The 27,710-nt window shown below is 39.8% G+C and overlaps 1 protein-coding gene across 1 annotated transcript in view; it reads left to right on the top strand.

Annotated features, from left to right (window-relative positions):
• LOC150021543 (cell surface glycoprotein CD200 receptor 1-like) overlaps positions 1–27,710 on the top strand; it is a 75,581-nt gene that overhangs the window by 42,931 nt on the left and 4,940 nt on the right. Inside the window, 4 exon segments of the mRNA XM_090263618.1 lie at positions 417–464; positions 19,480–19,747; positions 19,749–19,789; positions 19,907–20,155. Of these exon segments, the coding sequence (XP_090119744.1) occupies positions 417–464; positions 19,480–19,747; positions 19,749–19,789; positions 19,907–20,155 (606 nt within the window).

The following is a 27,710-nucleotide window of genomic DNA, read 5'->3' as shown; positions in this document are numbered from 1 at the left end:
TTGCATTAGATGCCCACCACAGGACCAAACATTTTAATCAGGGGTGGGAGTGGAGAAAAGACTGTAATCAGCCCAGCTCATGTGAGGTGCCCACGATGGGCCAATCCACTATGGCTAGGGAAGCTATGGAAGCAGGATTACCTCATATAAAATAGTAGTCAAGTACAAACCAAGGTGTTTCACGAATGGGAAGCCACTGATTAAAAGCTTATGAATGTAATTTTCAAATATTAACATATTACTCCATTAAATGATGAAATAACTTTAATTTGTTTTGCTAGGCATTTAATGTAATTTAATATGGTTAACTGATTGTCTATCAATTTGTACATGAGTTTTTGTGAGAAATAGTGGGTTTCCCTTCACTTAACTACTTAAAATTGAGTTCATTTACTTTTCTCTCAATATATTTCTAGCTTTACCTGAGGATGGGAAGCAGAACAATTCAAAACTTCTTACAGAAGGTAATATACTTTTTTTTAATCTACAGGAAATACTGAAGAAATAGTGTTAACTTTCTTAGAAAATAGTTGATAGTCTGGTCTGAGGGCCAGCCTTGTGCCCAGTATTGGAATATGGTAATCTGAATGCTGTGGTGTGAGGGACCCTGAATGACTCTATTCCCTTCCCCCAAAGAAGTAGAATTCCATTTGGAAATTATGGAGCTTTGTCCATCAGGCACTGTGCCAGGCTTTACAGGGACCCCCAAAAAGGTCAAGATCAAAAAGACTGTGAAAGAGCCCTTAGGGAGCTCAGTGTTGTGGAGCACACAGGCATGAGCACAGAGATCATATCAAGTGTACCAGGAGTCTGGAGGAGGGAGCTGTTAGCACCAAGGCTCAGAGAGAGCTTCATAGAGCGTGCATCATGTGAACTGGGTCTCAAAAGAAAAGTATTATAACAGAAAGAATGTTGTATAGGGCCTGCCAGACCACAGGAACAATGTGAGGAAAGACATAGAAAAGCTCTTGTGCTTGGTGTTTTCTTTCTGAAGTGTGGGAGCAATGAGGGGGTTATAGGATTGGAAAGGTGAGTCAATTAGAAAAAGGGCTTTCAAAGCCAGTATAAAGGCATTAAATGTTTTCTGCAGGCAGCAAGAGATCTCTGAAGGGTCTTTGAGTTGAGTGAACCATATCTGTGTTGTAGAATGATAACTTGGTTGCAGTGTCAGGTGTGAATTGAAGACAGGAGAGTTTTGAGACAGAGACAGAAGTTAAGAGGCTCTTTTAGTGTCTACATGCATGATGATGAGAATTTAAACTAAAAGAAGGCAGTGAGAAAAAAAATTCACAAAAGTCAATCAAACTTTGTCTGTGCGAATACGGCTGAATGAGAGTGGGAGATATTTAGACAAAGAATCCAGAAAAGATAGACTATGACTGCTGGTTCTGAAGCAAATATGAGAATCTATCCTCTATCTCCATAGTGAATTAGAAGGTGAAATACCATCTTAGCTGGCAACAGGAGTGTATGGAGAATAGTTGCATAGACAGGTACCAAACCCACTGAGTGTGGGCTAGTTGAGTGGCCATTATAAATCATCACTATAGGCATTAAAAAAGAAAAAAGAAGATGAAGAATGGGTGAAGTACCAGCAATTCTGTAAGAACTATCCTTACAAAGGAGAAGGGTGATTGGGTAGTTTATTGAAAGTTATAGAATATAAGAAGGTGAAAGAATGTAGAATATCCACCGTGCTTAGATTCTTCACCATTGGGGTTACTATTTTGGATACTGTGGCCCTGTTAAAATGCTTATGTTTATATTATTAGCTAGTACTTTCTAAAAAAAAAACTGAGTCATATCTGGAGGATAAATGTTAGGCAAGAACATTAAAGCTTAATAGTGTGTACAAGCTAGAGTTCAAACTCCTGAGAATATAAGAGAGCTTTCACAATTTGCTTCCTCACCAGCCTCTTTTCTTTTTGGTTCTATTTTTAGCATCTTTCTCTTGTGCACATGTCTGCTTACCCACATCTGACTCTAGTTGTTCCCAACAAGCCATGTTCTTGCTGCCTCTAAGCTTTTGCCAGCTTGGAGTTTCCCTCTATAAGGGGATGCCACCTGCAGTGGTGGAAAGGGTTTGGGTTTAACAGTCAGATCTGCTTTAAAATCCCCCATCTTCCTCCACCTGGTTAAGTGATCTTTCCTTGGCTGTGAAATTCAAAGGCCTGAGTACATCACAGAAGAGGCAGGTGACACCAACAGAGGAGAGTGCAGATATCAAATGCAGAGTTTAACACAAGCAAGCTCAGCTCACATAAGGATTCTGCCCCATCACAGTTGGTTCTGCTCATGTTGAAGTGATAAAATTATTGACACTCACCTCTGTTGCAGGTGAGTTGTAACAGGTACACCTAATCACTTCTCAGGAAGCTCTTACCAAAGATGGACACATTATATTAGTTTATGGAAAAATCATGAGCTTCCATTTTGGAAACTCCTTGTAGGTAGCAGGGTTTAATTTTTTTTGAAAAGATGGACAAAGGGGAGGAGTCAAGATGACAGAGGATTGAGTGGAGGCTACACTAACCTCCTCACAAGCTCAATCTGGAATTACAGCTTAATTGTGCAGAAATCATCAGGATGACCAACTGGACACTGGCTGGAGAGAAGCCTTGTAGCTGCAGACAAACAGAGGAGGCTGCTTCATAATGTGTCTGGTGTGGATGGTGGAGGAGATGCAAGAGTGCTGGCTGGGCTCCCATGCGCAGCAGCTGAGGGTGCAGAGAGATGTTTCAGTGCCCTGAGGGTGCTCCCAAGAGGAGTTGGGTGTAGATCCCAAACCGGGCCTGCTGGCAGAAAAAAGAGTGAACCAAATACGTCTGGTTGGGAGAAGTATAAAACAGCATTTTAATGTTTTGTTTTTTGCCAACCTAGGAAGAACAGCTGGAGACACAGGGAGATTCATGAGGGGAAGTTGCATAGGATTGCATTCACACTCACTTGCCCTGGGCTCTGGTGGAGGGAGGGTGGAGTAGAGTAGAGACACCTGGGGAGAGTTTGATGTGGTGGTGTGATGTCAAGGAGAAGGTGCTGGGCAAGCAGCAGATAGGACCCCAGTGCTGACTCATCCTTGGTGCTGTGGGAGAAATCTTTTAAGCCGACCACTCCCCTCCAAGTGGCATCAGCTGGAGGGAAAGCAATAGCCCCGCCCCATGGTGCTTAAGCCTAACTGCAAATTATAAATTGACTAGAGGGAAAACCAGAAGACATAGCCACAGACAGTAGAACACTGGTAATCTCAAACAGACTGCCTACATCCAGACTGGAACATGATCTGATGTCACCAGGGGCAAATCCAGAAAGTGAAGAGAGTGATAAAAACAGATACCAAAGAGATGAATTCCATTGTGATCTAAGGGAGTTAATTTGTCTTCTGCATATTTTTTCAAGTTATTTCTTGTCCTGCTAGTTTGTGCATTCTAAGTAGTCTTTATAATAGTTTATTTCATATCTCATATTTGCCTCCTCCCTTTTCTCATTCTATTTTACTATCTGAGTTTCTCTTCTTATTTTTGTTTTAAATACTATCTTCTCTCTTGCTGTGACTCATTTCCAATCTGCATTCTTATTATTTCTCACCTCTCCATACTCTCAAAACCATTTTTCCTTGATCAATCTGTGCCCATTGAGTGTGATATGGTGGTAGTTGTGGCATTTCTGCAACTTTATTCATAAATCTTCACTATTTTGGTATTTCAAATCTCAAATCTATTTTTAAAGTATATTTTATCGATTATATTGTTACAATAGTTTCAATTTTTCCCCTTTGCTCCCCTCTGCCCAGTACCCTCCTCCCGCAGCAATTCCACCCCCACCCCCCCAGTTCATGTCCATAGGTCATGCATACAAGCTCTCCAGCTTCACCCTTTCCCATATTATTCTCTTTATTTTTAATGATTAATTAATTAATTTTTATAACAATAAAAAAATAACAATTCCCCCATTCTCAGACTTGACACATTATAGGACAATGGGCAAAGGTCTTGTGCTCCTTTAGATGCTTCAAGCTGGGCATGGTCGTCTTCTTACCAACCCTTCGGTCCAGAAATCCCTAGTAAGAGTGGGGGTGTGGAGGGAACGTTGGCCTTCCCTCATGGGGAAGGATTTTGCAGACTCCAGGTCAGCTGGCTGTCCCCAGAAAATGGTGTGTTTGGTTTAACAGGCTGGCATCCTTGTTGTATTCCATCCACTTAGTTCAGCCACACCGCTGAATCTCAAATATTATTGTCCCCTTCTCCTACTCCATTTGTACCTTCCTCCAGTCTTTTCCTTATTTCATTTTAAATTTGAAAATTTCCCTGGCTTAGCATGGCTTTCATTCCTCACTCAGGATTTCTTCTCCCTCTACCCTCTCAAAATCACTTCTCTTTCTTTCTTTTTTACCTCTTCCTCCCAACCCACTTATATTAATCTTAGCTCATAGGTTGTTGATAGTGTTGTGGTGAAACCTTTTCTCTAATTTGGTTCCTATTTTTTTCTTCCTATTCATCTTCCTTATTTTTGTGTGTCTTTGTTCTCTCAAACACTATATATATTTTATAACTTCTGTTTAGACCTAATACTATATGCTTCCCTTCTCTTACTTCGTTGTGCCTTCTTCCCTCCCTTTTTTATATACAATGTAAATTTTACTTTCTTTTTCTCATTTCCTTGTCCCTACTCACTACTATTAATGCTCCTTCCTCTCTCCTCTCAAAAATCATTTTTCTTACAGTTAGCCAACTCTTATTTGTTATTCCTTTCTTATAACAGTCTTAATCTCATTACATCCTTATTAATATTGGCTCATTTTCAGTTGATACTGTGATTGAGGGTGAGGGTTATCTTTGTGGGTTTGAGTTTCTTTCCTGGGTTGGTGGTTTTGTTTTAGCAGCTGCTCAACAACAATTTACAAGATATGGTGGGTGGCGAGACTCTCAGCTAGCTGAAGGGAAGGACCCACCAAAGAGCAACACAACAATAACGAAAGCAAAAATACAATTAGACATCCCAAATAAATGGCATAAAGGGCATCCCAAGAGCATCAAGTTCAGGGTATCAAAGAGTCTGCACCACTGAATCCCACAGAAGATCACATCACAAAGGCAAGTAGTCAAAGCAGATCAGTCTAAGAAGCAGAAACAAACAAGAAGAGTCACATAAAATGGGGCAACAAAGAAACAATTCCCTATAAAAAGGAAAGAAAGAATTCCCAAAAGTGATAGATCAAATTGAGGCAAGCAAACTATCAGATATGGAATTCAAAATAATGGTTATAAGGAAGCTCAATGAGCTCAGCAAACTCAGAGAAACTACAAGAACTCCAGGAAAGCTACAAGAAACTTACTGAGAACTACACCAGCATTAAAAAGGACACAGAAAGGGGAAGGGTCAAGTCAAAGAACATGCATAAATGACGCACGGACATGGGCAACTGAGTGGGGACTGAATGTGGGGGAAGGGAGGGGCAGGGTGCAGGAAAGCAAGAGGGGGAAAAAAGTGAGACAACTGTAATGGAAAAACAAACAAAAAAAATTTTTAGTGGGGGAAAAATGAAAATATGAAGAATGGAAATGCCAGTTTAGTGAATATTAGGACAAAGATTTTCCTTCACGTTGTATATTTTTCTCTCTATCTGATCCCCCCAGAGTTTGGCATTCTAAACAAGTAAGTAATGACATAAGTTTCTTTGCATAAAACTAATAAGACCAGTTGTTGATAGAGGTTCCTTTTTTTTCCTCTTTTTTGACCAAGTCTTTGACTGGAATGTCAAGCCTAAAGGAGACATGCTTGGGCTCAGGTTGTTACCAAAAAGCCCTGAGGAACTGGAAATAAGTTTCAAAGGTAATAAAAGCCCGCGAGATAAAAGGCCTGGTACCATGGTTTGTTGTGCGGTCCACAGCAATGTTTCCAGGGAAGGAACGAAGGTTGTTTTCCTGAAAGATGGCTAGAAGGGACCTTAAGGTACAATGAAAAACCAGAAAGACTTGGAAAGGACAGGTGCGTACAGGCAAGGATGAATACCAGGTATGTGGCCCAGCTTCTGTGCCCTGAAAAGCAGACTGAGGGTCACCCTAAATGTTCCCTGGGTAAGTTCCAGCAAAACAGAACTAAAGATCATAAGTGATCATTTGCTGCTCTTGTTGTGTTTATGCAAATGAACAGGATAAATTAAAAATGGACTAAATGCAGTCCCTTAAATGACAAGGAGGGTAATCTTAGGGAGAAAAATCATGATTCAAGGAAGATCACAATGTCCAGTGGTAGACTATAAAGTAGTGCAGTTAACCGTTTTTAAAGTTTCTTTTCATTTAAAATTTGTTTTCATTTGAAAGTTAAACTATGTCTGTGGCATTATCAAAGATGTTTAATTTACAGGCAAGAAGAATGTCAAATGCCTTGCAACTGGATGTCTTTCCGATAAGACAGTCCTACAGATTTAGAGACTTGTATGTGGGTTATGTTACATAAATTAACATGTGTTTTCTGTTTTCAAAGGGCATAAGCCTATGATTGCATTACCTGAGTGATTGTCTGTAGGTATAAGCCTCACTTAATCCTCTCTGCAGCGCTACCTCCTGAGACTCAACGGTTTGGCTGAACTAAATGGCTGGGTTGGTGAAGAATGAGGTGGTCTGTGGGCTTCACTTTAAAACTGGTTTCTCTTTCCTATCTTAATGGCTTGGAAAGAAAGGACCCAGAGGTCTGGGAGGGGGGAAACCTAAACTATTTTCCTCAGCCCAAACTAAGTATAATGGGCAAAAGGGTTTTGGACAGGTGAGAGGTGCCTAGCACACCTTCCTACAAAGAAGCCCTTTTTTTCTTTTTTTCCCCTAATGTGGAACATTTAAAAATTAATCCCTGCCTTTTGTCATCTAGTAGGTATGGACTAAATGATGTCTTTTAACCCATTTTGCCAAATCTGTTGCCCCCAGAACACAACAAGGATGCCAGCCTGTTAAACCAAGCACGCCATTGTCTGGGGACAGCCAACTGACCTGGAGTCTGCACGATCCTTCCCAATGTGGGAAGGCCACCCTCTCCTCCACACCCCCACTATTAATAGGGATTTCTGGACCCAAGGGTAGGTAGGACGATGACCATGTCCAGCTTGAAGCAGCTAGAGGAGCTTGAGACCTTCGCCCATTGTCCTTTTGAAGATTACAAAGGGTCTTAATATCTGAGAGGGAGGGATAGTTATTTTTTATTGTTAAAATAATTAATCACATATTTATTAAAAAAAGAGAGAGAGAGAAGAAGAAGAAGAATATATGAAAGGGTGAAGTGGGAAAGCTTGTATATACGAACCATGAGTATGGACTTGGGGGGGGGATTGCTGGGGGAGGGAGATGCTGGGTGGAGGGGAGTAAAGGGGAGAAAGTTAGAACTATTGTAACAATATAATCAATAAAATACATTTAAAAAGAAAGAAAATAAGGAGAAAAAAAAGGACACAGAAACTATCAATAAGAGCCAGGAGGAAATGAATAATACGATTTCTGAATTGAAGAACACAGTAGAATGAATCAAAGGCAAGCTAGAAGGAACAGAAGATTGGATAGTCACCTGGAGGATAACGCAGAAAAAGAATCCCAGACAGTGCAACAAAATGAAAAAAAGACTGAAAAAGAATGAAGAGGGTTTAAGACAGCAGCAGGACAACATGAAACAATAATATCCATATCATAGAGTTACCAGAAGAATAAGAAGAGGATCAAGGGATAGAAAACTTGTTTGAAAAAATAATGACAGAAAACTTCCCAATTATGGTGAGAGAGAAAAAGTCTTGCAAGTCCAGAAAGCACAGAGGATCCCAATGAAAATGAACCAAAACAGGCCTGCTCCAAGACACATCATATTGAAAATGGCAACATTCAAAGGGAAAGAGAGAATCCTAAAGTCAGTAAGAGAGAAACAGCTAATAATATACAGGGGAGCCCCAATAAGGCTATCAGCATATTTCTCAACAGAAGCACTACAAGCCAGAAAGGAATGGCAAAAAATATTCTAAGCAATGAAAAACAAAAGCCTACAACCAAGACTACTCTACCCAGCAAGGCTCTCATTCAAAATGGAAGGTGAAATAAGGAGTTTCCCAGACAAAAGAAGGCTAAAATAATACATCTCCACCAAACTAGCATTGCAAGAGATGCTAAAGGAACTGCTTTAAGAAGATGAGAGAGAGAGAGAGAGAGAGAGATAAAAAAGGGAAAAAATGACAATGAATAAGTACCTATCAATAATAACCTTAAATGTAAATGGATTAAATGCACCAATCAAAAGACATAGGATAGCTGAATGGATAAGAAAACATGACCCTGACTTCTGGCCAAGATGGAGACCTCAACTGACATAGTCCATCTCCCTCCACAACTAAGAAGGAATACAACTACCTCAAAACTAGAGACAACCAGAAGTTCCAGAAAATCAAACTTCATGGAAGTCCAGCAAACAAAGATAGAAAGAAGAAACACTCATTCAGACAGGTAGGAGGGGCAGAGCTGGGGTGGTCAGGACGCGGTGTGGTGGCAGCAGCATCAGGAGGGCAGAAAGTGCAATCACACGTTTTAAAAAGTCAGTAGGGACACTTGGGGAGCATTCCCAGCTCTTCATCCAACCTCACAGCTCACGGTTCTAGCACCAGGGAAAATCAAGCCTCATTGCTTCTCACTGTGCAGACCAGTGGGGGTTGGGGTGGAGGCAGAAACTGCCAGTCTTAGCAGAGTCTGCTTGTTTAAAGGGCCCCATTGTCCTAGAACATCTGCAGATCCACCCACTCTGGGAACGACGGCCAGAGAAGCAGCTAGAGGGGTGGCAGGCCGGTGCAGAAATGGGAGAGGTGCCTGGAAAAGGGACGAGTGATGGGCAGGTGACACTGTTCCCTCTCGGACCCCTCCCCTACATACAGCGCCACAACGTGGTGAAACAGGTCACCCTGTGCTGATGAATCCCTAAGGTTTCACTCCTTACAATGTAACAGGAATGACAGCTCTACCTGGGATGTGGAGGCAAACAAACACAGGAGCCTGTCAGAATGAGGGGACAGAGAAGTATGGCCCAAAAGGGGGAATGGACTAAGGTTCCAGTGGGAGAACTAAGCAATGAGGAGATAGCCAACCTAACAGACACAGAATTCAAAACATGGTGATAAAGATGCTCACAGGCTTGACAGATATGCTTGAGTATGGCAAGTGCATAAGAGAAGAAGTGAAGGCTATGCTAAGTGAAACGAAGGAAAATCCACAAAAAACCAGTGGTGAAGGGAAGGAAACCGGGGTTCAAATTAATGATTTGGAACATAAGGAAGAAAAAACAGTCAACCAGTGCAGCCCTGGCTGCTGTGGCCCAGTGGATTGAGTGTTGGCCTGCGAACCAAGTGTCACTGGCTTGATTCCCAGTCAGGGCACATGACTAGGTTGCACACCAGGTCCCCAGTTGGGGGCACGTGAGAGGCAACCACACATTGATGTTTCTCTTTTTCTCTCTCTAAAAACAAATATATAAAAAAATATATATATATATAAATAAAAGATATTTAAAAATATAGTCAATTAGTGCAGAATGAAGAAGCAAGAATTGAAAAAAAGGAGGAAAACTTCTCAAATCTTGCGAAGGAGATGGACATACAGGTCCAGGAAACACAAAGGGTTCCAGGTGAGCTGGACCCAGAGGGGACCACACCAGGACACATCATGATTGAGATGCCAAAAGTGAAAGATAAAGAGAGAGTCCTGGAGGCAGCAAGAGAGAGTCGGAGAGTTGCCTACAGGGGGTTGCCTATAGGACTATCAACTGATTTCTCAGAGGACACTTTGCAGGCTGGAAGGGACTGGCAAGCAGTATTCAATGGGATGAAAGACAACCTGCAACCAAGATTGCTCTGTCCAGCAAGGCTATCATTTGGAATGAAAGGGCTGATGAAGTGGTTCCCAGACAAGGTAAAGCTAAAAGAGTTCATCACCACCAAGCCATTATTATATGAAATGTCAAAGGGACTTACTTAAGAAAAAGAAGATCAAAACTATGAACACTAAAATGACAACAAACTCACAACTATCAGCAACTGAATCTAAAATAAATAAATAAATAAACAAAAACAAAGAAACTGCCAAACTGTTTTCCCCAATGCTTGTGCTATTTTATATTCTCATCAGACATACATGAAAGCTCCTGCAGCTCCATTTTCCTGCCAACAGGAATTCTTGAAGCAATCAGACTTGTTCATTGTAGCCATTCTAATAAGTGTGTCTGGTATCTCATTGTGGTTTTAATTTGCTTTCCCCTAATGACTAGTCATACTGAACATCTTTTCATGAGCTGCTTGGTTATTTGCATGTCTTCTTTGGGGAAATCTCTATTCAGATCTTTTGCCCATTTTTAAATTGCGTTATTTGTCCCTTTATTGTTAAGTAGGAAGAGTTTTTAAAGTATACTCTGGGTACTAAACCATTATCAGAGATGTGATTTACAAATATTTTCTCCTATTCTGTGGACTGAGTTTTCACTGTCATGATAGTGTACTTTGAAACATAAAAGTTTTTAGTTTTGATGAAAAAAAAAAAGAAAACATGACCCACATATATGTTGACTACAAGTGACCTACCTCATGATGAAAGATCTACATAGATTGAAAGTGAAAGGATGTAAAAAAGTATTTCAAGCAAATGGACATTTAAAAAAGACTGGGTTAACAATACTTATATGACAAAATAGATTTCAAACAAAGGCCACAAAAAGACACATAGAAGGACATTTCATAATACTTAAGGGAACAATCCATCAAGAAGATATAATCCTTATAAATGTATATGCACTGAACATAGGAACACCCAAAAATATATGAAAAATCTTGGAGGATGTAAGGAAGGATATTGACAGCAACACACTTGTAGCAGAAGATTTTAACACCCCATTATCAACAATGGACAGATGTTCCAAGCAAAGAAACACCAAGGATTTTGTGGCACTGAACAACACTCTAGATCAAATGGACTTAGTTGGTATATACAGAACATTTTACTCCCCCCAAAGCAAAATATACATTCTTTTCAAAAGCACATAGAATATCTTTAAAGATAGACCACATGGTAGGATGCAAAACAAGCCTCAACAAATTTAAAATATTGAAATTATATCAAGTATCTTCTCAGGTCACAGTGGCTTGAAATTGGAAACCAACCTCAAGGAAAAAAAACTCAAAAAAATTCAAATTTTTGGAGACTGAATAACATGCTATTAAATAATGAATGGGTTAACGATGATATCAATGAAGAAATCAAAAAGTTTCTGGAAACAAATGAAAATGAACACACAATAGCCCAAAACCTGTGGGACACAGCAAAGGCAGCAAACGCCCTTTACTGGGTGGCTACACGTGCAAATTTTACCAAACATTCAGGGAAGATATCACTCCTATACTTTTCAAACTATTCCAAAAAATCCAAAAAGAAGAAAGACTCCTAAACTTTTTTTTATGAGGGCAGTATTATCCTAATCCCCAAACCAGTCAAGACACAAGAAAGAAAGAAAACTACAGGCCAATATCTCTGATGAATATAGATGCAAAAATTTTCAACAAAATATTGGCAAATAATAGCCAGCAATACATTAAAAGAATTATACACTGTGATCCAGTGGGATTCATCCCAGAGATGCAAAGATGGTCTAATATTCACAAATCAATAAATGTAATATGTCACATAAACAAAATGAAAGACAAAAAATATAATCATATCAATAAATGCTGAAAACTCATTTGATCAATTAAAGCACCTATTTAGGATTAAAATGCTCAGCAAAGTGAAAATAGAGGGAGCATACCTCAACATAATAAAGGTCACATATGAGAAACCTATAGCCAGCATCATACTCAATGGGAAAAAACTAAAACTTTCCCCCTAATATCAGGAACAAGACAAGGGTGTCCACTCTCTCCACTTCTATTCAACATAGCTTTAGAAGTTCTAGCCACAGTAATCAGACAAGAAAAAGAAATAAATGGAACCCAAATTGGAAAAGAGAAACTAAAACTGTTATTATTTGCATATTTCTATGGTAGTGTACATAGAAAACCCTATAGACTCCATGAAAAAGCAACTCGACCTAATAAGTAAATTTGACAATATAGCAGGAAAAAAGTCAATATCCAGAAATTGAAGGCATTTTTGTACATCAACAATGAAATATCAGAGATAGAAACTAGAAAAAAATCCCAATTATAGCAACAAGAAAAATAAAGTACCTAGGAATAAACAAACAAGGATGTTAAAGATCTGTCCTCATAAAACTAGAGAACACTGAAGAAAGAAATTGAGAAAGATACAAGAAAATGCAAGCTTGTACCATATTAATGGAGGGGAAGAATTGACATCATTAAAATGTCCATACTACCCAAAGCAATTTATAGGTTTAATGGCATATTTTACAGACCTAGGACAAATATTTCAAAAATTTATACACAACCAAAAATGACCCCAGATAGCCTCAGCAATCTTGAGACAGAAGAACAAAGTAGGAGGAATCACAATACCTAATTTCAAACTGTATTACAAGGCCACAGTAATCAAAACAGTCTGGTACTGGCATAAAAACAGAAATATAGGTCAAAAGAACAGAACAGAAAACCCAGAAATAAATCCAGGTCCCTATGGTCAATTAATATTTGACAAAGGGTTCAGGAGCATAAAATGGAATAAAAATAGCCTCTTCAAAAAATGGTGCTGGGAGAACTGGACATGTGCATGCAAAAAATGAAACTAGAGCACCAACTTACATCATACACCAGAGTGAACTCGAGATGGATAAAAGACTTAAATATAAGCTGTACCATCATAAAAGTTCTAGAGGAAAATGTCGTCGTCGTCGTCGGCAGCCGTCCGTCTCGAGAGACGATGGTGTAGCTTCTTAAGAGTCTATCTGCACCGCCGAGAATGGCTGTGCAGTCCGACTCGGGAGTGACATGGTATCTGTCTCCTCCCGTGTTGAATCGACATCTTGTGATGACGCTGAAGCTACAGAGCCTGGGCAGGGTAATATGGAGGGTCTGCTGTTGCCCATGCAGCAGACCCCCCCTCTCTTCGCAGCTGAAGGGTCCAAGGGAAAGACGGAGTCGATACAGCTTGGGTTCAGGTGCGCCGCAGGAGTTGCCGGTGTTGACTACAACGTCAAACCGCCTTAGGGACTCCGGCTCCGGATTTTCTGTCGGGGTTTACTCCCTTAGCCTTTCCCCTGAAGAGGTATGCCGCAAGGCAGAGGAGGTTTTTTTGGAGTCAGAGTTTTCCTTCTCTGATGTACCCTGACTGGAAGATCGAACCAGCGACACTTAGCTCGCAGGCCGACGCTCAATCCACTGAGCTAAACCAGCCAGGCGCCTGTCTAAGTATAGAAAAGATAAGTAGCCCAAGTCTTCTAATTCCAACTCCATTCATTTCCCCTCAGTTAAAGGTAGGCATTATTTAGATGTTTCTGATAGCATATTATAGCAACTGAGTCGTCGTCGGCAGCCGTCCGTCTCGAGAGACGATGGTGTAGCTTCTTAAGAGTCTATCTGCACCGCCGAGAATGGCTGTGCAGTCCGACTCGGGAGTGACATGGTATCTGTCTCCTCCCGTGTTGAATCGACATCTTGCGATGACGCTGAAGCTACAGAGCCTGGGCAGGGTGATATGGAGGGTCTGCTGTTGCCCATGCAGCAGACCCCCCCTCTCTTCGCAGCTGAAGGGTCCAAGGGAAAGACGGAGTCAATACAGCTTGGCTTCAGGTGCGCCGCAGGAGTTGCCGGTGTTGACTACAACGTCAAACCGCCTTAGGGACTCCGGCTCCGGATTTTCTGTCGGGGTTTACTCCCTTAGCCTTTCCCCTGAAGAGGTATGCCGCAAGGCAGCGGAGGTTTTTTGGAGTCAGAGTTTTCCTTCTCTGATGTACCCTGACTGAGCAACTGAGTAGAATATTAGAATAGACAACAAAGATGAAATTATTACTATGCATTTTTAAGTGAGGTCTTCCCATCTACTTAAGTGTATTATATTTGGTAATCAATAAAATAATTTATTTGATATTTTTTAATTGAGATGAATTTTCAATTTAAAAATTAATCATTTTAATATGTATAATTCAATGGCATTTTGTATAGACACAAGGTTGTACCACCACCACCTCTATCTAGTCCCAATACATTTTCAGTATCCCAAAAGAAAATCTCACAACCATTAAGCAGTCATGCCCTTTCCCTCTCCCCCTTTTCCCTAACAACATCCAATCTACTTTCTGTTTCTACGGATTTACCTATTTTGTGTATTTCATATAAAAGGATCATACAGACAGATGATAACTAAATTAGTGTGATGATCATATCACAATGTATATAAATGTGAAATTATTATGCTGTACACCTGAAACTAATACACTATTATATGCTACCTATAATAAAAAGTATTTAAATAAAATAAAATAGCTCAGAGTCAATACAAAACTAATTAAATAAATGGAATCATATAATATGTAAATTTCATGTCTGGCTTGCTTCACTCGGCATAATTATTTTGGGATTGTTTCTACTTTTTGGCTATTGTGAATAATGTTGCTATAAACATTCATGTACAAGTATGTCTTTCAGTTCTTAGTTTCATTTTGGGAGTAGGTAACCGGGAGAGGAATTGTGGAATCATATGTTTAACTTTTCAGGAATGAAAATGTTTTCCACAGTGATCACACCATTTCACATTCCTAAAAACAGTGCACAAGGGTTCCATTTTCTCCACCTTCTTGCCAACACTTATCTTACCTTTTCTTTTTATCGTCGTCGTCGTCGGCAGCCGTCCGTCTCGAGAGACGATGGCGTAGCTTCTTGAGAGTCTATCTGCACCGCCGAGAATGGCTGTGCAGTCCGACTCGGGAGTGACAATCCCTGCCACACTTGTTACAGGTGAAGGCAGAGGAAAATGTAGAAAGTAAAATTTCAGATATCCCATGCAGCAATATTTTCACTGATATATCTCCTAGGGCAAGGGAAATAAAGGAAAGAATAAACAAATGGGGCTACATCAAACTTAAAAGCTTCTGCTCAGCTGAAGAAAACATTAGCAAAATGAAAAGGGAATCAACCATATTGAAAATAATATTTTCTAATGATACCTCAGGCAAGGTTTTGATCTCTAAAATACATAAAGAACTTGTACAACTCAACCCCAGGAAGACTGACAATCCAATTAAAAAGTGGGCAAAGGACCTGAACAGACACTTCTCCAAGGAGGACATACAGAGGGTCCATTGGCATGTGAAAGGATGTTCAATATCACTAGCCATCAGAAAAATGCAAATAAAAACCACAATGAGATACCACCTCACGACAGTCAGAATGACCATCATTAACAAATCAACAAACAACATGTGCTGGAGAGGATGTGGAGAAAAGGAAACCCTAGTGCACTGCCGGTGGGAATGCAGACTGGTGCAGCCACTGTGGAAAACAGTTTGGAATTTCCTTTAAAAACTAAAAATAAAACTGCCTTTTGATCCAACGATTCCACTGCTAGGATTATACCTGAAGAATCCCGAAACCCAAATTCAAAAGAACCTATGCCGCTCTATGTTTATAGCAGTACTGTTTACAATAGCCAAGTGCTGGAAACAGCCTAAGTGCCCATCAGTGGATGAGTGGATCCAAAAAACCGTGGTACATTTACATAATGGAATACTACACAGCAGAAAGAACGAAGGAACTTCTACCTTTTGCCACAGCATGGATGGAACTGGAAAGTATTATGGTTAGTGGAATCAGCCAGGCAGTGAAAGACAAATACCAGATGATCTTACCTAATACAGGAGCCTGATGAACAAAACAAATGAATGAGCAAAATATAACCAGAGGCATGGAAACAGGGAACAGATCAACAGTCACTAGAGAGGAGGGGGGATGGAGGGAAGGGAAGAAAGGGATGGGATTAGTCAAGTAACTAGTATCAATGACCCATGAACATGGACAACAGGGTAGGGATTGACTGGGGGAGAATGGATGGGGTGGACAGGGTGGGGGAGAGCAACGGTGGAAAAATGGGACAACTGTAATGGAACAACAATAAATTAATTTTAAAAAGATTTTTTTTTCTTTCTAAATCTGTAGGACTATCTTATCAGAAAGACACCCAGTTGCAAGGCATTTGACATTCTTCTTGCCTGTAAATTAAACAGCTTTGATAATACAACAGACATAGTTTAATTTTCAAATCAAAACAAACTTTAAATGAAGATAAACTTTAAAGACCGTTAGCTGCACTACTTTATAGTCTACTACTGAGCATTGTGATTTTCCTTGAATCACGATTTTTCTCCCTAAGATTAACCTCCTTGTCATTTAAGGGACTGCGTTAAGTCCATTTTTAATTTATCCTGTTCATTTGCATAAACACAACAAGAGCAGCAAATGACCACTTATGATCTTTAGTTCTGCTTTGCTGGAACTTACCCAAGGAACATTTAGGGTGACTTTTACTCTGCCTTTCAGGGCACAGAAGCTGAGCCACATACCTGGCATTCAGCCTTGCCTGTAAACACCTGTATTTTCCAAGTCCTTCTGGTTTTCCACTCTGCATTAAGGCCCCTTCTAGCCATCTTTCAGGAAAACAACCTTCGTTCCTTCCCTGGAAAGATTGCCATGGACCGCACATCCAACCAAGCTACCAGGCCTTTTATCTCATGGGCTTTTATTACCTTTGAAAGTCAATCCCAGTTCCTCAGGGCTTTTTGGTAACAACCAGAGCCCAAGCATGTCTCCTTTAGACATGACATTCCAGTCAAAGTCTTAGTCAAAAAAACCTCTATTAACAACTGGTCTTATTAGTTTTATGCAAAGAAACTTAGGTCATTACTTACTTGTTTAGAATGCCAAACTCTGGAGGGATCAGATAGGGAGAAAAATATACAGTGTGAAGGAAAATCCTTGTCCTTCTAATATTCACTGAACTGGCATTTCCATTCTTTATATTTTTATTTTTTTCCCCACTAAAAAATGTTTTTTGTTTGTTTTTTCATTACAGTTGTCCCACTTTTTCCCCCCTCTTACTTCCCTGCACCCTGCCCCCCCTTCTCTCATATTCAATCCCCACCCTGTTGTCCATGTGCATGGGTCATTTATACATTTTCTTTGACTAGACCCTTCCTCTTCTTACCCCCTTCTCTCCCTCCCATCTCCCCCTTTGTTACGGTTAGTTTATTCCTTGTTTACATACCTCTGGTTCAATTTTGCTCATTTGTTCGTGTTGTACATTAGTTTCCCATAATAGGTGATAGCATAATGTATTTTTCTTTCATTGCCTGACTTATTTCCCTAAGCATAATCCTCTCTAGTTCCATTCATGTTGTTGCAAATGGTAGAAGTTCCTTCTTTCTTTCAGTACCTATTCATTGTCATTTTCTCCCTTTGTACTCATGTTCCTCTCTGTCTCTCTCTCTGTTTTTTCATCTTCTTAAAGCAGACCCATTAGCATCTCTTGCAATGCTGGTTTGGTGGAGATGTATTCTTTTAGCCTTCTTTTGTCTTGGAAACTTCTTATTTCACCTTCCATTTTGAATGAGAGCCTTGCTGGGTAGAGTATTCTTGGTTGTAGGCCTTTGTTTTTCATTGCTTGGAATATTTTTTTGCTATTCCTTTCTGGCTTGTAGTGTCTCTTCTGAGAAATCTGATGATAGCCTTATTGGAGCTCCCTTGTATGTTATTAGTTGTTTCTCTCTTGCTGCTTTTAGGATTCTCTCTTTGTCTTTGAATGTTGCCATTTTAATTATGATGTGTCTTGAAATGGGCCTGTTGGGGTTCATCTTCATTGAGACCCTTTGTGCTTCCTGGACTTGCGTGACTTTCTCTCCTCATGTTAAGGAAGTTTTCTGTCATTGGTTTTTCAAAGAGGTCTTCTATCCCTTGCTTTTCTTCTTCTCCTTCTGGAATTCCTATGATATGAATATTATTATGTTTCATGTTGTCCTGCAGCTGTCTTAGGGCCTCTTCAGTCTGGTTCAGTCTTTTTTCATTTTGTTACACTGTCTGGGAGTTTTTGTCTACATTGTCTTCCAGCTCGCTGATCCAATCTTCTGCTTCCTCTAGCCTGCTTTTAATTCCTTCTACTGTGTTCTTCAATTCAGAGATCATATTCTTCATTTCCTCGTGGCTCTTATTGATAGCTTCTATCCTTTTTCATGCTGGTGTAATCCTCAGTAAGTTCCTTGTAGTTTTTCTGGGGTTCCTTGTAGTTTCCCTGGAATTCTTTGTAGTTTCCACTGAGCTCAGTTGGCTTCTCCATAATCCATGCTTTCAATTCCATATCTGATAGTTGGCTCCCCTCTATTTCATTTAGCACTCTTTCTGGGGATTCTACCTTTCCTTTTGATGTGGTGTTGTTTCTCTGTCTCCCCATTTTTGTGACTCCTATTGTTTGTTGGTACTTCTTAGAATGATTTGCATTTCCTGGATCTGCCCCTGGTGGTGTCAGATCCTGTAGCAGTCTCTTAAAAAGGTTTTAATTAGAGTGATTATATAGGAACAAAATTTGTGAGAAAATTTACAGTTGAACACTTTGGAAGTGTATATAAAAGAAGGTTGGAAGTAAGGAAAATCTATTGACTTTGCTGACTGTCTTATTCTCTCCTTTCTCAATTTTTTTTGTAGATTGCTCAACCTAAATTCCACCTTAGTATTAATTTTACCTATTTTATTTTAAATCCTCATCTAAGGATATGTTTATTGACTTTAGAAAGAGAGGAAGAGAGAGAGCGAAGAGGAGAGAGAGAGAGAGAGAGAGAGAGAGAGAGAGAGAGAGAGAGAGACATCGATGTGAGAAAGAAACAAAGAAATATCAACCAGTTGCCTCCCTACATGCCCTGAACAGGGCTCAAACCAACAACATTTTGGTGTATGGGATGATGCTCTAACCAACTGAGCCACCTTGGCAGGGTCCTCTTAGTTATTTTTTATACTGTTTACTTTCCATATTTATTTTTGTCTGAAGTGCCATCCTTAGGGGTAAGCATTTAGATTTGATATTAGTAATTTATTCCCTCTCATCAAAACTTAGAAGGACAAAACCACATCACTAATTATTCTATTTTCTAGCCTGAGGAGCATAAGTTATAAAATAAATATTAGTCCCTGACCAAAAGATTCATTCTATTTTTTCTTTAGCTGAGAATTGTATTTTCTTGTTTTCTCATAGATATCAAGACTCCTGAATTTATGTCAAGCTACTAAAAAAATGTCACACATGCAATACATACTGTTGACTTAATAATAAATAACATAGGATAAAATGAGTTCATCTTCAAATTTAATTTAATGTTATATACATTTTGTAAATGTTTAATTTTGTAATGGAAGTGTAATATTTTTGAATAAGACCACCTGCAAAGTAATGTTCTAGTACAACTTTATGTCATATGTTGTGGAAAATTTAACACATGAAGTTCTTTACCAAACTTTTCTTTTATCATTCTTTGTGTGTGTGTGTCCAGTTAACACTTCCCTGCTTGTATCGGTGGATACAAAGGCTGTGCTCTCTTGCCCTCCTACCCTGTTGAGAAATGTGGTTTTGACAACATGGAAAATAATCCTCAGAGACAAGGCTCCCTGCATCATTTTCCAGAGGAGAGATAAAAATGAGACCACAGAGGTAAACTGTACTGATGAGAGAATAACCTACAGACCTGGCCAGAATGCTACCCTTCAGATTGATCCAGTGGTCATCACTCATGATGGTTTATACATGTGTGAAGTGGTAACATGATGGGAATTTCCAAAATGGATATGACCTCCAAGTGTTAGGTAAGGAACATACATTGTGGTGCTTCAGATAACCAGATTCGTGATGGAAAGAAATGTCTCTTTAAATTCCATATCTAATGTGTTAAGACTAGAGCATTTTTCCCTACATCTCTGCAGTGGCCCCTGAGGTGACCCTGTTTCGAAGCAAGAATAGAACTGCTGTGTGCAAGGCAGCTGCAGGGAAGCCAGCTGCTTGGATCTCCTGGACCCCAGAGGGAGATTGTGTCCCTGAGCATGAACATTGGGGCAATGGCACAGTGACTGTTCAGAGTACATGCCACTGGGCAGAGAGCAATGTGTCTACTGTGTCCTGCTCTGTCTCCCATGAGGCTGGCAACTGGAGTCTGTCCATAGAGTTGAATCAAAGTAAGCACCTGTTTCTTTTTGAGTAGTAAACTTGATGCTCAATCTTCTCTTCCATAATAGATTATGAATGAAATAAACACAGGTAAAGAAATCTTGAACTCCTGATTTGCAGATGTTCTCTAAAACATAACTAGCAAATGCATTAGTATGCTATAGAAATTAAAGTTTATCTTCTTTTATTAAATGAAAGGAATATCTTTTAGTGTGGCAGCTATAAAAATATTGTTTGCTAACTTAGTGACCTATAGGCTTTTACTTCAAGATTATTTCTTGCAGTGGTCACCACTCTGTCACCTTGAGTAAGAGACAAGTTTTTCTTTCCCTCTTTTGTCATCTAAAACAAGTTAATTCATTCACCAAACATGTGCTGAATGTTATTTATATGTGAAACTGGTAATACAAAAATAAAAGACAAGGTCCATGTCCTCAATTGTTCCAGGGAGTGTAATCTGGTAGTTGGGAACAAAACCTTTAGCATAATATATCTTCTCATTTATCAGTAGTGTGACCTTGACAATAATTTAATTTCTCTGCCCCATGGTCTCTTCATTTGTTAAATGAAGATGATGGTACTCTCCTTATAGAGTTATTGTGCTAGTTAAATTAAAAAAAATTAACATAGTGCCCAATACACAGTTGGGTCTCGATAGTTTTTTGCTATGGTATTTATCATAATAACAAATATTAGTGATTAATGTTAATAGATGTTAGCTCTAATATTTGTTATATTCATGCACATTAGCTATTATATTTATTATTATAATTATCATTGAAAATCAGCATAGCTGGAAGTTAAGCTTTGTGCTGGGACTGGTTCCTTTATAGCCATTTTTCTGTCCAATCAATCAACTGATTGGTGATGGGAGCCAAGCAGGGTTGCACTGGAGGTTGAAATTGGGCAAAGACTAGACACTGATTTAGATGACTTTTTAAAAAATTATTTTAATTTTTTATTTTATTTATTTACTCAGTTATTATTAAATTTATTGAGGTTACCTTGGTTAATAAGATCATATAGAATTCAAGTATATGTTTCTGATACATGATATGGAGTTTGCATTGTGTGCTCACTATCCAAAGTCAAAGCATCTTCTGTCACCATATATTTGGCCCCCTCAACCGTTTTTACCCACCCACCTCATTCAGCATATTATTTTCTGTGTCTATGTGTTTCAGTTTTATATCCCATATATGAGTGAAATCATATGGTTCTTAACTTTTTCTGACTTATTCTGCTTAGCATAATATTCTCAAAGTCCATATGTTGTTGCAAATGGCAGTATTTTATCTTTTCTTATGCCTGAGTAGTATTCCATTACATATATGTATGACATCTTCTTTATCCAATCATATATTGAAGGACACTTTGATTGTATCCATGCCTTGGCTACTGTGAATAGTGCTGCAATGAACAGAGGGGTAAATATATTAATATCTTTGCAAGTAAATGTTTTCAAGTTTTTCAGGTAGATGCCCAGAAGATGGATTGCTGGTTCATATGGTAACTCTATTCTTGATTTTTGAGGCACTTCCATACTATTTCCATAGTGGCAGTACCAATTTACACTCCCACAACCTCTCCAACATTTGTTATTATCTGTCTTGTTGATAATAGCCATTCTAACAGGTGTGTGAGGTGGTACCTCATTGTAATTTTGATTTGCATTTCCCTAATAGCTAGTGAAGTTGAATATCTTTTCTTGTTTTTGTTGGCCATTTGTCCTCTTGGGATAGGTGTCTGCTCAGTTCCTTTGTCCATTTTTTAGTTGGATTGCTTATTTGTTTGGTGTTGAGTTATATGAGTTCTTCAAACATTTTGGATATTAACCCCTTGTCAAAACTGTTGTTTGCAAATATCATCTGTCATTTGGTTGGTCCTCTTTTTGTTTTGTTGGGCTTCTTTTGCTGTGCAGAAGCTTTTTATTTTATTTTACTTCATTTTTTTTTTATTTTTAAAAATGCATATTTTACTGTTGTTTCTGAGAAGGTCTTCAATGATCCGCCCCATATGCACACCTTTGACTTCCTTTCATACAACTGACTCTATCTCTGGTATAAAAGAAGTTCTTTTGATCCATTCACTAGAGGAAACTCTGAGTTTTTGTAGGAAAGAGTGGTCCTGAGACAGAAGCAGGGTGCGCAGGCCATCTGTGTGTATCCTTGTTTCAGCTAAAGGAAGGTCTCACGGGCTCAGTGGTGGATGTGGGGTTGGCAATAATGTGCAAACACCTGAAGAACAGGTGTTCTTTCCAGTTGTCTACTTTTTTTTTTTACTGTAATATTCATTTATTATTCATGTAGAATACAATGATTTTTAGTAAATCTATACAGTTTTGCAACCATCATCCCAAACCAGTTCTCAAACTTCTCCTTCAGCCCCCAAATATTTTATTTACAGTCAATCCCCATTCCCCAAACCTCCAATTCCAGGCAACTTGTGAAGCTCCAAGAGACTACTGATCTGATTTTTATCTATGAATTGGCCCTCTCTGGAGATTTTATAAATTGGATAAAATGTATGTTGTCTATTGCACCTGGCTTTTCTCAAGTACTGTAATGGTTTTCAGGTTCACCTATGTTGTTGCCGGTAGCAGCATTTTCTTATTTTTATTGTTGAGTAGTATTTGACTGTTCTGCATTTGTTTATCAATTCACAACTGACAGACACTTGGTTTGTTTTCAAATAGTGCTGAACGTTCATGTACAAGTCTTTGCGTAGACATATGCTTTCATTTCTCTTGGGTAAGTACTGTTGTGGACCAAGTGTGAGAACCGAATGGTCAGAGACAACCAAATTAGAATGTAAAGAGCCTTTATTAGCTGGCCAGCGACTACCCATTCTCACTCCACGCAGGGATTCAAATGAGTAGCCCTGAGCCTCAGTACAAAGCTGCTTATATAGTATAAACCTATATCCTGGGTTGCTAGCTGGGGTAGTAGCACAACACAACCATTGTGAAGCAGGGGTGGGGCTAAGGGTATCTATGCTTGGCTAATGCGTGCAACTGCAAAGCTAACATTCTGCACTTGTTTGGGGATAACTGTTACTATGGGAATTTGCCCGATACATGTAACTAACATTCTGTACCTACTTGGGGGCAACTGTCACCTTGGGGGTTTTTGCAAAAATTTTATACTCTAGTTCAAGCTCCAGCACAAGTACCTGGGAGTGAAATGGCTGGATCAATTGTAGGTAAATGCTTAAGTTTTTAAGAAACTGCCAAACTGCTTTCCAGAACAGTCATACCATTTACTTGTACATTTTCACTAGTTATGTACAGGAGTTCCAGTTCCTCACATCCTCAATAACACTCGATGTGACTAGTCTTTTTAATTTTAGGTATTCTAATAGGTGTGTGGTGGTATCTCACTGTAGGTGTTTCTTTAAATTCTTTTTTAAAAGTATATTTTATTGATTATGGTACAGTAGTTTCAATTTTTTCCCCTTTGCTCCCCTCTGCCCAGTACCTCCCTTCCCTCCAGCAGTCCCACCCTCCTTAGTTTATGTCCATGGGTCATGCTTGTGAGTTCTGTGGCTTCACCCTTTCCTAGTTTATTCTTAGTTTCCCCCTGTCTACTTTGTACCAACAAATTATGCTTCTTAATCCCTGCACAATATCCCCATTTCTCCCCCTTCCCTCTCCCAGCTGATAACCCTCCAAATGATCCCCATAACAATGATTCTGTTCCTATTCTGGTTTGCTTAGTTGGATTTTGTCCTTATTTTTTAGATTTAGTTGTTGATAGTTGTGAGTTTGTTGTTATTTAATTTTCATAATTTTGATTTTCTTTTTCTTAAGTAAGTCCCTTTGACATTTTATATAATTATAGCTTGGTGATGATGAGCTCCTTTAGCTTTAGCTTGTCTGGGAAGCACTTCATCTGCTCTTCTATTGTAAATAATAGCTTTGTTGGGTAGAGTAATCTCGGTTGTAGATCCTTTCTTTTCATCACCTTGAATACTTCTTGCCAGTCCTTCTTGCCTGCAAAGTTTCTTTTGAGAAATCAGCTGATAGTCTTATAGGCACCCCTTGTAGGTAATTCTCTGCTTTTCTTTTGCTGCTTTTAAGATTCTCTCTTTATCTTGAAACTTCGGCATTTTTATTATGATGTGTCTTGGTGTGGTCCATTTTGGATGTAGCTTCTTTGAGACTCTCAGTGCTTTCTGGACTTGTATGTCTATTTCCTTCACCAAATATGGGGAGTTTTCCTTCCAGTGGGTCAAGCTGCATGGAGGTCCAGCAAACAAGGATGTGGAGAAGAGATGCTTATTCAGACAGGTGGGAGGGGCAGAGCCAGGGCAGAGAGAACACGTTGTGGTGGGGGCAGCAGAGGGCCAGCAGAAAGCACAATAACATGTTTTAAAAGGCTGGGAGGAACACCTGGGGAGCATTCCCAGCTCCTCACCAGACTGTGTGGCTCACAGTCCCAGCACCGGGAAAATCAGGCTGCATTGCTTCTGACTGTGCAGACTGGTAGGGGTTGAGGTGGAGGCGAAGACTGCTGGTCTCTCAGCAGAGTCTGCTTGTTTGGAGGGCCCCCACAGTCCTGGAGCGTCCACAGATCCACCCACTCTGGGAATGACGACCAGGGCAATGGTGGGAGAGGTGCTGGTCCCATGCAGAGGTGGGAGAGGTGCCTGGAAGTGGGGTGAGTGCTGGGCAGGTGGCATTGTTTCTTCTCAGACCCCTCCCCCACATACAGAACCACAACGTGGTGAAACAGGTTGCCCTGTACTGAAGAATCCCTAAGGCTCTGCCCCTTATAACAGAACAGGAGTGACAGCTCTGCCTAAGACACAGAGGCTAACATACACAGGAGACTTCTGGCCAAGATAGAGGCCTACACTGACACTCTCCATCTTCCTCCACAACTAAGAAGGAATACAACTACCACAAAACCAGAAATAACTAAAAGTTCCAGAAAATAAATAAAAGTCCAACGTATGAACTTATAAAGAAGTGGTGCTCATCTGGAAAGCTAGGAGAGGCAAAGCCAGGATAGAGAGGTCAAGCTGTGCTGGTGGCGGCAGCTGCAGTGACGGCGGCGGGACAGTGGTAAAGTCAGATATTCATATATAAGGGGAGGCGAGAAGCACCTGGGGAGCACCCCCCACTGCAGACCAGACTCATCAGCTTGCGATTCCAGCGCCGGGGATGGCAGACCCCCATTGCCTTAGACTGTGAGGCCCAGAGAGAGTGGGGATGGAGGAGGAAGCTCCTGGTCTCTCAGTGGAGAGTGAACGGCAGGAATTTATCTTGGAGACTCACTCCCACAGAAAACACCATAGCTTGGTGAGAAGGGTCTCCTGGTTGTGAAGAGTGCATGGGACTCTGCCCCCTATAGTGTAGGAGGTGTGACAGCCCTGCCCAGGAAGCAAAGGTAAACACAAAACTGTCAGGATGACACAGATCTTGACAGAGATCCCAATCACACAGCTGACCAGCTAGCAAATATCTAATCTAATGGCTCAGCAGATAGGAAATCTTTCTGAGGCACATTTCAGAGCTTTGGATATAAAAATGCTGGCAGACATAACAGCAAATCTTAAACAAGACAGGGAAGGAATGAAGGCTAGTCCTGCTGAAATGAATGAAAACATAAATGAAACTAGTGGTGAGGGAAAGAAAACCAGAGATCAAATCAACAGATTGTAACAGGGAAGGAACAAACAGTGAACCAGTGCAGAAAGGAAAATGAGGAGAGGCTCAGAAACCCATGGGACAGCTATAAGTGAGCCAACGTCTGAATCAAAGGATTGCTAGAAGGTGAAGAAGAAAAACTAGAAATTGAAAAATTATGTGAAAAAATAATGAAGCAGAACTTCCCTACCTTGGGGAAGGAAATAGACGTACAGGTCCAGGAAACACAGAGTGTTCCAAAAATACTGGACCCAGGGAGAACCACAACAAGACACATTATAATCAAAATGTCAAAAATTAAGGATAAAGAGAGAATCTTAAAAGCAGCAAGAGAGAAGAAGAGAATTACGTACAAAGGGGTCCCAATAAGACTATCAGCTGATTTCTCAAAGGAGACTCTGCAAGCAAGAAGGGACTGGCAAGAAATATTCAAAGTAATGAAAATCAAAAACCTACAGCCACGATTACTCTATCCAGCGAAGCTGTCATTCAGAATAGAAGGGCAGAGAAAGTGCATCCAGGACAATTGTAAAACTGAAAGAGTTCATCAGATCCAAATGACTGTTACATGAAATGTTAAAGGGACTTGTTTTGGAGAAAGAGGATCAAAACTATGAACATTAAAATGAAAACTGTATCACAACAACCAACAACAGAAGCTGGGAATCAAAACAAAGGCAAACTAAGTAGGCAATGAGAGTGGGAAAAGATTTATAGGTATGGGGAACATTTTGGGGGAAAGTCAGCGACGAAGGGGAAGGGGGGAAAGGGATAGAGATGGTACAGGAATTAAAAAGCATAGTAGGAGGGAGTGGAGTAGATAGGAAGATGTTGAGAAGACCTATATGCACAACCAATGGGCATGTACTATGGGGGTGGAACAACTAGAGGGAGGGGATCACTGGGTGGAGGGGAACAAAGGGAAAAGAAATTGGGACAAGTGTAACAGCATAATTAATAAAACATATAAAAATAATAAAAGTAAAATTAAGAATTAAAAAAAAGAGTTTCAGAGAGCAAACAGGAAAAATTGGAAAAGTTGCCAAACAAGTGTTCAAGAATGCATACATGAGTTCATCAGCTTTATAACATCTGAAGCAAGTGAAATATGCCATCAAAAGAAATTGAAGACAAACAATAGAGAAGATATTCTCTTTGCTATCTCTATCTTAGGCTTTGATGGTTATATAGAACATTTAAAATTATACCTTCAGAAAGTCAGAGAAGCAATAAAAGGAGAGAAAGAAACTGGTGAAAAAAGTCATAGCTACAGATGGATTAAGTGAAGAGCCATCAGAGGAGGCATTTACTAACTAGTTACAAGCTGGCTTAACAACTGCAGATGGTCAACAACAAACTGTTATGATTTATACACCATATCAACAGATTTCTGGTGTCCAACAAATTTAGTTTAAAAAAAATTTTGTTACAGTCATCGCACTTTTCCCCCCAGTGCCCCTCCCCCACCCATAGGCATATGAAAGAATGCTCAACATCACTAGCCATCAGAGAGATGCAAATAAAAACCACAATGAGATACCACTTCACACCAGTCGGAATGGCCATCATCAACAAATCAAAAAACAGCAAGTGCTGGCGAGGATGTGGAGAAAAGGGAACCCTAGTGCACTCCTCAGGGGAATGCAGACTGGTGCAGCCACTATGGAAAACAGCATGGAATTTCCTCAAAAAACTAAAAATAGAACTGCCTTTTGACCCAGCAATTCCATTGCTAGGATTATACCTGAAGAATCTTGCAGCACCAATTAAAAAAAACCCTATGCACCCCTATGTTCATAGCAGTGCTATTTACAATAGTCAAATGCTGGAAACAGCCTAAGTGCCCATCTGTAGATGAGTGGATCAAAAAACTGTGGTACATTTACACACTGGAATACTATGCAGCAGAAAGA

Source organism: Furipterus horrens, unplaced genomic scaffold (genome assembly GCF_987537825.1).
Source record: "Furipterus horrens unplaced genomic scaffold, mFurHor1.1.pri manual_scaffold_1, whole genome shotgun sequence".
In the NCBI taxonomy this organism is placed as follows: domain Eukaryota; kingdom Metazoa; phylum Chordata; class Mammalia; order Chiroptera; family Furipteridae; genus Furipterus; species Furipterus horrens.
Note: the sequence above shows the minus strand (reverse complement) of the source record. Positions and strands in the feature narration are given on the sequence as shown.